Source organism: Castor canadensis, chromosome 13 (genome assembly GCF_047511655.1).
Source record: "Castor canadensis chromosome 13, mCasCan1.hap1v2, whole genome shotgun sequence".
NCBI classification, from domain to species: domain Eukaryota; kingdom Metazoa; phylum Chordata; class Mammalia; order Rodentia; family Castoridae; genus Castor; species Castor canadensis.
Genome location: NC_133398.1, coordinates 125,638,048 through 125,648,552, shown reverse-complemented (window position 1 = coordinate 125,648,552; position 10,505 = coordinate 125,638,048). Strand labels below are relative to the sequence as shown.

At 42.8% G+C, this 10,505-nt stretch overlaps 1 protein-coding gene across 1 annotated transcript; it reads left to right on the top strand.

Moving 5' to 3' along the window:
• Positions 1 to 717: 717 nt before the first annotated feature.
• LOC109683413 (procathepsin L-like) lies at positions 718 to 7,462 on the top strand. Its single transcript, XM_074052674.1, has 6 exons — positions 718 to 843; positions 1,140 to 1,262; positions 1,365 to 1,511; positions 1,688 to 1,912; positions 2,322 to 2,484; positions 7,428 to 7,462. Exons 1-6 carry the CDS (start codon positions 718 to 720, stop codon positions 7,460 to 7,462), a joined length of 819 nt encoding a protein of 272 aa, XP_073908775.1.
• Positions 7,463 to 10,505: the final 3,043 nt, after the last annotated feature.

Sequence of the window (10,505 nt, the reverse complement as noted above, 5' to 3'; positions counted from 1 at the left end):
CCGGCCCCCTGGAAGTCGTGCTGTGATGCCCACAGTTTTGAGCTTCTGTGAACGTCCTCTGGCAGGGACAGGTGTGTGAGAGGAGAGAGGAGAAGGAGAAAGTTGCAGGGCCCTAGTGTGGACACTCCCAAGACAGCTATATGGCCGGGCAGCCCTGCTAATCAAGCCCCTAAGAGGAGTTCTTGGGAAGGCTCTTCAGAAGGGTTTCAGTTCAGGATGGGTCCCCAAGACGTATCTGTCTTCTTCTTGTACATTAACCAAGATGGTGTGAAGTGACCTCCCAACTGCTGGGAAATCCCTACACTACTTGGTACAGGAAGTCCTCATTAGTGAAGTTTTTGCCTTGGTGTCCTCAGTACCCTTGGTAAATAACCTGTACCAACCATTTCTCAGTCTGCTTGATGTTGTCATAAGATTCCGACCCACAAGGTATCTTCCACCATCCTTGAAACCTACATTTCCACTGACTTCCCTTTTTAGAGCTCTGCGTAGACTGGTTTTTTAATATGGCAGCTTGACCAACTACCTGCACTTAGCCTCTTCTGTAGCCACATCTTTATCATCTTCCACACTTCTTGGGAAAGTCCTTGTGAACATGATTGATTTAGATGGTTTTCTTCCCCCATGGTGGCCACAAATTGTCAGGAAAGAGTAAGGTGGCTTTTTAGAAGGATTGGTCTGATCAGATGCTTACTTCTTTACCTAGATTTTTGGCATATGAATTCTTCACTTTTCCTGGCCACCCTCTGCTTGGCAATAACTGTAGCAGTTGGACAATTTGATTACAGATTAGATGCAGAATGGCTCCAATGGAAGACAAGACACCGGAAACTCTATGGCATGGTTGGTGACACCTGAAACTGTCCAGAGAGAGACATCAGAGAGAATGGCTATTGCTGTTGGGTGTTTGTAGACAAGGGTTGCTTCTAGAGGACAGGTCTTACCAAGAGCACAATGTCATCCTTTGTGAGCACAATATGGGCAAAACCCCTATTGTGTCTGGTCTAGAGAACAGATCCTAGACTTGCAAAGCCAAGTGTGCCTGTGGTTTCTGTCCCTTCTTTGTCTGCAAACCCACTTGGAGATTATGGGTTGGGTTTTAAGTAGAAATAAAGACCATCAGATATTTGTGCCTGTAGGATGAAGAAGGATGGAGGAGACAGCTGTGGGAGAAGAATATAAAAATGATTGACCAACACAACCAGGAATACGGCCAAGGGAAACATAGCTTCACCATGGCAATGAACTCCTTTGGAGACATGGTGAGTGTCGTAGGTGCTGCTTAACTCTGTGCCCCCTCTCCTCAGTTCTTTACCAAAAATAATCTCTTGCCCTTTCAACATTGTATTTACCTTGGCTCGAAGACTCCTGAAGAATTCAGGCTGATGATGAACGGGTTTCAAAGCGAGAAACACACGATGGAGCATCTATACCAGGAACACCTCGCTACCAACACCCCCTCCTCTGTAGACTGGAGGGAGAAGGGCTTTGTGGCTCCTGTGAAGAATCAGGTATGACAGGATCAGACTCTTCCCCAGGGAATAAAAGAAGGAGTTGGTGTTTGGGCTTTGGTAGACTGTGCAGCTGCAAGCAGGTCGCCATTTTTTAAACAGCATTCATATATGAGCTGATGTACAAAATGTCCTTATTTGCTTTGTAGATGACAGCGTGTTTGTTCTGTTTTCAGCATTCGTGTGGCGCTTCCTGGGCTTTTAGTGCAGCTGGGGCCCTAGAAGGACAGATGCTTTGGAAAACTGGCAAACTGGTGTCACTGAGTGAGCAGAACCTAATAGATTGCTCTTGGTCTCAGGGGAATGAAGGTTGCACTGGTGGCCTGATGGACAACGCCTTCCAATACGTCAAGGACAACGGAGGCCTGGACTCTGAGGAATTCTATCCTTATGAAAACAGGGTGAGCAGAGCTCTTTATGTTGTTCTCCCCACTCTGCTCTCAGGAGCTAGAACAATTTCAGAGACCACAGACATCCAGCGTTCTCATTTGAGATGGTCGACTGTACCTGCAAATTGTCAACACTGTCACCAGGTTAACACAGAGCCGTTCCATGTCACATGGAGTCCACCTGTGCAATGTTGCATGTAATGCATTTCTTCCTAGCGTGAATTTCTATGCAGAGACCTCAGCTAATTTTTTTTTTTTTCCGTTTCAAACCAACGCAGAGCATTGCACTCCCTGGGATGCTTTTCACCGAGCTTGCTTGTAAATGATTAAACTGCAAATGGCTGAGTGTTGTGGCCCAAGAACTCATATTCCCCAGAAAGTGGTTGGTAGTAACCAAGCCTCTTGTTCCTTTCCCTTGAAGAAAGACTTCTGCAAATACAGCCCCAAGTATTCTGCTGCCAATATCACTGGCTTCGTGGACATCCCGAGGGATGAGAGCTCCCTTAGAGAGGCAGTAGCAACTGTGGGGCCTGTCTCTGTGGGTATTGACACATTACCAGAAACCTTCCTATTTTATGAAAGAGGTAAGCATTAGGCAGAAAATTGGAAAATTACCATGATGTTACAACATCCTTGATTCTTTATTTGCATAACTCAGTGTAAATGTCAGGAAACGGATTAATCCAGTTGTTTGTTCTGTGGGCAATATTTGTACCTGTTGCTTCCACTTGACATGGCCATAATGATAGGCACCTCTGAAATATTTTTAAAAGGCCGCTAATTCTACTGGTACTTGGCGTACTTAACTCTTCTAAATCTTAACATACTTAATGTACTTCTCTCCAGTTACTGGTTGGACCTTGAAATTTTTGCTGATGAGGTTTACGTCTGTTGTTAAAACTGAAAAGCACCCCTTGACCTGAGCAATTTTTGTGTCACGTGCCTGATATCCTCGGAGGAATAGACTTGCTAGGTTTTAAAAAGTGGTCTTGGATGCCTGTTGGCAAAGTGTCTAAAATGGAATGATGTTAAATTTTCATTAGTTTTAGCACAGAACATAAATCCCTTGCCTTCTTAACAATAGATCCTATTTTAGGTTTTGTCTAGAATGTATGTCATTTCACTTTGAAGTTGGAGTTTCACTTGAATTTTGAAATGCCTCCCTTGCCATGGGTGACAGAGGGGGTCACTCTCAGGTGTCCCCTGGAGCTTCTCAGTTCAGCATTGATTTTTTACTTTCATAGGTATTTATTTTGATCCAAACTGCAACAGTGAAGAATCAAACCATGGTGTTCTGGTGGTTGGCTATGGCTTTGAAGGAGAAGAATTATATAACACTAAATATTGGCTGATCAAGAACAGGTATAAAATGCCAAAAGTATTTACTACATTTGAAATTTCAAAGGGCGTTTTTGTTTGCAATCAGTATTTGGAAACAGGTCTAAAACCTTTAAGCACACTTCTGAAATTCCAGAAATCTTTGCCCCAGTTAAGGTGAACACAAAAATATTAATGCTTGATTGTGACATTAATATACTATCACAAGATGGATGTCAGCAAGATAGGCTTACTTTGCCAAGGACCAAAACAAACAACAAAAAAAAAAAACAAGTGTTATTCAAGTGTATACTTGAGAGAGCACTCGAGTTCTGTGGGGATGTGGCAGGAAGACTGTGGAGCACAGAGATTCAAGATTGCCTTACAAAGGAGGGATTGAAGCACCCTGCACCTACCCCCTGTCTCACCAGACTGGGTAATTTGTGAAGAAAAGAGGTTTACTTTGAATCATGGTTCTAGAGATGCAAGGCTGAGAAGCGGTATCTATTGATTGACTCCTTGCCAATAAGAGTCCCAAAGCTGGGCAGGGTGTTGCATGGAGAGAGACAGGGAGTGCATAAATGTGGATCCGTCTGGTCTTCTTTCCCTCTTCCTATAAGCCACAAGAATTCAATCACTGGTTTCCACCCTAATTACTTAATCTTAATCGCTTTCCAAACGCTCTGTCTCTAAACACCATAGTTTGGTTAAGTTTCCACCCTATTAACACCTCACAATTGGAAATTAAATTACCATACCCAAAACCTTGAGCGACACTCACACCATCTCTTGAGAGAGATATGGACATCCATTTCCAAGAAGCTCGGCGGCCTCAATTAAATTCAACCCAAGAGGACCTCTCCAAGCCACACTGTAATGAAGCTATCGAAGTCAGAGAGAGCCAGGTATTGATAGCTCACACCTGTAATCCTAGCTACTTGGGAGGCTGAGACCTGAAAGGTAGTGCTTCGAAGCCACCCTGGACAAAAAGAGTTCACAAGACCCCATCTCAACCAGTAACTGGGTGTAATGGTACTCACCTGTCATCCCAAGCTACATGGGAGGCAGAGATTGGAAAGACATCCCATGTTCTGTTTATACATTGGAAGAATTGCTTGTGGAAATATCCATGCTACTGGCAATTCTTATTAACTAATCATGATACCACAGAAAGAGGAAAGGCAATCCGAAATTCACATGGGACCACAAAGACCCCCGAATGCCCAAAGCAATCCTCAGGAAAAAGAGCAAAGCTGAGAGCACCACAATATTTTATTTCAAGATATACACATGGTAGCATGGCTGCCATAAAAACAGACACCTAGACCAACGAATCAGAAAGGAGAACCCAGAAACAAGTCCACTTAAAGGTAACTGACTTTGACAAAAGTGCCAAGAACATACATACATTGGAGAAATGAGTCTCCTTATGCTGGGAATATCCATATGCAGAAGAATGAAACTAAACCTCTCTCTCTCTCTCTCTCTCTCTCTCTCTCTCTCTATATATATATATATATATATATATATAAATCACCTCAAAATGGACCAAAGACTTAAATGTAAGACCTGAAGGGATGAAATCACAGTGGAAGACTGCAGGGCATAAAAATGGCAAAGACTTTTTGGATAAGATCCACAAGTATAGATAGCAAGAGCAAAAACAGGTGAATGGGATTACATTAAAGTAAAACCTACTGGATGAACCAGGGGCAAGATGGCAACAGAGCAGCGTCACCTGCCGTTATTCCTCACAGATACACACACCCCAGTAAACAGGATCTTCTCTCACCTCTCTGCAGAACTGCTAAGATAGTAAGTGCTGGCGGCAAAGTCGTTTGGATTCCACTCAACCCACACGTGTACCAGTGACTGTAGGCAAAGCAGAACAGCAGGGCCACAGGCTTGCCCTGCAGGCATGCCCCGCACCTGGGCACAGAAGCCGTGGAGCACCCCCTGCTCTGACCCTTTAATTTGCAAATAACCCAACAAGAAAAACAGCAGGCAATGGCACATGTACACAGAGCCCCCTGCCAAGACAAAAGGTAAGAGCCCTTCAGATGATGGGACATGGCTCCTAGCTACAGTTAAGAAACTGCGCTGCTAGGCACAGAAGCATAGGTCAGTGGCTTCCAACAGGGGAAAGATGTCTGTGAGTCCCAGGAGCTGGGACTCAGGAGGAGACACTACAAAATTAGTGGGAAGTGCAAGAATGGGGGACTGACAGCTCAGACCTCAGAAGCCTGCACTGGAGTTTTGTTCAGCTCTCCATGCCCCCTGGCCCTGCACTGGAAACAAGCCATTCCATTCCAGAATTAGCCAACCAACTAGTCTGCCATCTGCTGGCTTGACAGAATCCAACTTTGCTCACATTTTCTTTTGGGGTGGGGGCAGTACTCAGGGCCTCACACTTAGAAGCAGGCGCTTTATCACGAGTTACTCCACCAACAAAAGAATTCAGCTTTGAAGAGAAACAAACAGGTGATAGATGGATAGATAGACAGATAGACAGACAGGAAAGCAACTGAAAATTTTGATGTTTAAAAATAAGTTTGTTTTTGCCACTGTCGGGTTTTGATTTGCTCTTTTAATGTGTTGGTGTTGGTGTTTTGCATATCTGATTAGGATAACTTTGTACTCTCTGATTTCCTGTTTGGTTCTGCTTTTCCTCCCTTTTCTCTGCAGTCATTGTACATGAACCCTGAAACCTTCTCCATCCTCTCCCTTTTGCCCTCCCCTATTAATAATTTCCTCCAGTCTCCAATTAAACCATTATCTCGCTTATATTTTGCTTCAATCTCTCCATCCATACTCCTTCTTTATTATCTATACTTCTAGCAGGTTAACTAGATTGCCAGGTCATCTTGTTTTTCTTTCAAATTTTTGTTGCTGATTGGTTTAATTTTCTTGATCTCCCTTTCTTACCTACCCCACCCCACTTTCTCAGTAACCCCTAGTACTAAGCTAAGCTACCACCCCTTCCTGCCTTATAAAATCATTCACCCTGTATCATTCACTGGTGTTACCCCACCTGTCTCCTTCCCATCGCCGACCTTATTGACTTAGGTCTTTCTAGATCACGAAGACTCTTCTTCGCTCCTCTGCTCCCCTAAATGTACTGGAGCAGAAGCAGTGATTGACCTTCACTAGGGCTTACCATAATGTCAACATTGTGATTGACCACCACCTGTGTCAGCTTTTGCATCCAAGCTTCTCTTCCCGAGTGGAGTAGGGAGCTGCACCCAGCATCTTCAGCTTTGCAGCTCTATTCACAATAGCTCAGAAGTGAAAATAACCCAGGCATCTGTTCATCAGATGAACGGAGAAAGAATACAGGTATATGTATACATAGATTTGCAAATACATGCACTGGAGTATGATTCAGCCATGAAAAAACAATATCCTGTCACTTGTGACAACATGAATGAGAGGACGCTGTGTTAAGTGAAATAAACCAGACACAGAACACCAATTACTACATTTCCTCATATGTGGAAGTTTTAAATTAAAAGCTGATTTCATAAAAGTAAAGAGTAAAAAAGCAAGGTCATCAGAGGCTGGGGGCCGGGCAAGGAAGATGGAATAGAGGATGGATAACAAGTACCAAAAAATAGTTAGCAATGGCGAATAGCTTCTAGTGCTCCAGAGCACAGTGCAGTGAATACACTTAATAAAAAATATACTCGTGTTTCAAAATAGCCTTTAGACAGGACTTTGAATGTTCCCAACCAAAAGAAGTGAAAAGTGTTTGAGGCGATGGAAATGCTGTTTTCCCTGATTTGAGAATTAGATGTTGTATGCATATATCGAATGCCACCCCATGCTGCCCAGATACCTACAATCAGTAGGCACCAACTAAAAAAGAGAGACCCCATCCCAAATTTATTGAGGGGTATTAAGTGTCATTTGTAACACTGCACTTCCCACATATTGGGAAAATAAGTGGGCCCGAAGGCTTCCCTTTCCTTTCTCTGATTACGGGGTTGTGTATGAAGTCATTGTTGGCGGCCGGGGAGGAAGTTAAGTGCAATTCAATGAGTGACTAAGGATGAACAAGACACCTGCCTCTGCTGAGCCTTCCTGCTAAATCAGTGACCTCTGGCCCAGGGACAGAGTCTTGACTCTTAAGACTTACAAAGCTAAAACGTGCTTTTGGTGGTGGGGAGGACAAGGCTCAGGTGTGTCTTTTAACAGAGTGCTCTTCTTCCAGCTGGGGTGAGGAGTGGGGCATCGATGGGTACATGAAGTTGGCTAGAGACCGGAACAACCACTGTGGTGTTGCCTCGTATGCCAGCTACCCGGTGTGCGAGCCCTCGGAAGGCAGCATGGAGGGACTCGACATGAGCACGTCCACACGACTGTGATCTTCACCCTGCCCCAACGCTGACCTCATCGGAGATCCTGGTTGAGATGTGAATCCCATGATGTTTTTACTCTAGTAAGATACTACTACTGTTTCAATTACTGCCATAAATGGCTTTGTTATTGACTCCTCTCATGACTTTTGTGTCTTCCTTTTTTGAAAGAATATATAAAGCTAAATCTACAGACCCTGTAATGTTGATTCCTGCTGCTGGCTTCCTGCCTTGTCCCCCAGGGCCCTCCATCTGGCCTTCTTATCAGCAGAGAATGTCAACAATGTGTGACAGGCACTCAGGGTTTAATAACCAAACTTATTGACAGGGATTTCCCCCATGGACCCTAAGCAGAAAATGCTGGTCTGTTGCGGTCAGTACCAAAAGAATGTCCCTTCTTGCTGTGGGTCTTTTTTATTGTACAAAAGGTCATGGTGTTATATCCATTTGCAAAACCCCTCTTTCATTTACCACCACAGCCTGGTCAGCTTTCCATCTTTGTCCTCACAGACTGTGATGGTTAATTTATGTGTCGACTTGGCCAGTCTCTGGTGCCCAGTTTTTGGTGAAACACTAGAGGTTGCCGTGAAGAGGGCCTGCACACTTAGACTTGTCAATGTCCACAGAACACATCTTTCCTTTATAACTTCTTTACTTTATATATTTTTGTTTGGAGGTGACCCTCCAAAATGCCATGGTCTTTCTGCCCAGCGGAAAGTAAGAGCATCATTGTGGCATGTCTGATAGGCCTTTGTTGGGTTTTGGCAATCTGATAAGAGAAAAAAATGATCTGTCATTTTACTGTCATTTCCCTTATCATCAACGATGCTAATAATTTTTATGTGTTTATTGACTGTTATGTCCCTAGGGGATAGTTTATCTTTTTCCTCTGAATGTGAGTCTTGGCATTCATTTTCTTGTCACACATCACAATCATTTTCTCCTTTGCTATCAGTTGTCTTTTAACTTTGTGACATGTTTTTTTTTTTTTGATGTAGCCACATCTTTCTTTTATAACTGTTTTACTTTACATATTTTTTGTTTGCTTTATGTTTTTACTTCATGAACACTTAATTTCAAAAGTATATCCCCCTTCATCTTCTTGTAATACATTTATAGTTTTTTATGTTTAATTCTGCAGTTCATCTGGAATATGTTTTGGTGGTCCATCATTTTAATTCTTCAATCCATCTGGACTATGTTTTGGGGATCCATCATTTTAATTCTACATTCTATCTGGAATATGTTTTGGGGGAATCATCTTTTTCCTCCAGATCACTAGCTAATATCCTAAATACTAGCCATTGTTTTCCTATGGATTTGAAACAGATGATTTATTCTTATTTAAGAAAAATCTATTAAAATGGTTTTATGACTTTTCTCTTTTTGCTGTGTTACTGAGCCTGGTTCCCAGCTGCTGAAGCCCATCTTCTCAAAATACGATTGTAGACCACCTCTGCAGTGAATGGCTGGGTGTCTCGCAACCAGAGGACCAGTGCATGTACTCTTCAGGAATCCTTAAATATTAAAAAAATGATTGGATTCCTCCTGAAACTGACACCACCACTTAAATTGGGACAGCAAACAGCAGGGGCTGAGAACCCAAAAGGCACGGGTTCTCAGGTGACCCAAGTCTTTCAGGACCCTGCCTGTGGAGGTACAAGACACTGATGTCCTCACACTTTCCATAAGCAGCTCTGAGAATCTCTGGTCTTTCCCTCATTTCTCCATCTTGAATTTGACATGCAGAGCCTCAAGTCTCAGCTTTAAGAAGAACACGTAAGAACTGCAAAGGGATCCACGGAACACTATCATGGCTGAAAGATGCTCTCTCCAGCGTCTGTCTGTCTGGAAGAACTGTCTTCTCCTGGGCCTGGAGTTGTGACACTACAAACACCAAACCAAAGTATTGTCAAGTGAACATTTCAGTTTGAATCTTTAGACTAAGTGTCTAATAAAGCTTAAGAGTCCAAAAGTTAGAATCATGAACACTGGGGAGCAATGCTGAGGACAGATAGACACCCACGTTGAAATACACCTTCTGTGTGTGACCTGCCCTGCCCAAAGCTAAGCTGGCAAGGGCAGAGCTCTGCTTCCTCCTGCTGCTGCTTCCAACCCCACCTCACAGCACTGCGTTGTCCCCCCTCTAGAGAGTCACTGTAATACAGTCTCCAATGTCGAGTCATTCTTGAGTTTCTCAGTTAATCTTCATGCATCTTTGTTTTAAATACTTCTGGATTTGATTTCTCAATAATTTATGATTTTTTCGCCTCCAGGTCCATTTTTATGCACATAGAAAGCTGAGATTGCAGGTACGTATGCCAACAGTCTTCACTCATGACCTAATTTGGGCAAGTGTAGAGTCATTTAACCAGGCACTCTGGTCAGGTGCTAGAACAGATTAAAATATTTCCCCAAAAATGAATGTGCAAGAGTTGAGAAGCGCAGGCTTTAGTTTTTAAATATTAACTCCATTAGTGTCTGGCTTGGTCAACAGACAATCATATTTTCCTTTCCAACAGCCATTGTTTATCCAAGTCACAGATGCCTAAAAAAAAAATCTCAGTTGGAAATTTAAGAATTTAATAGCCATGAGCTATCTAATTCAAACTTATCCAAAATGAGTGCTCAGGGGTAGAGAGCTTGACTAGCGAGTATAAGGCCCTGGGGTTCAATCCCCAGTACTGCAAAAAAATAAAAAATAAAAACTTACTCAAAATAAGATCAAAAACCCTTCTAAAAGATCAAATTGGCCATTTAAATACATACACACATGCACACACACACACATGAAGGAAATTAATCACCACGGGATAAGACATTAAATTCAGATTTCAAATTTCAAGCCAATCAAGACAAATTCTTAACTGATGTGTAGATCCCGATTATATGAGTAAACAGAGTCACAAACCTATTTTCCTTGCTTGCAAAAT

Coding starts and splice junctions, on each gene's coding strand:
- LOC109683413 (XM_074052674.1), top strand. CDS start 718: ATGAATTCTTCACTTTTCCTGGCCACCCTCTGCTTGGCAATAACTGTA. Junction 1,512..1,687: donor TGGCTCCTGTGAAGAATCAG/GTATGACAGGAT, acceptor TTCTGTTTTCAG/CATTCGTGTGGCGCTTCCTG. Junction 1,913..2,321: donor TCTATCCTTATGAAAACAGG/GTGAGCAGAGCT, acceptor TTTCCCTTGAAG/AAAGACTTCTGCAAATACAG.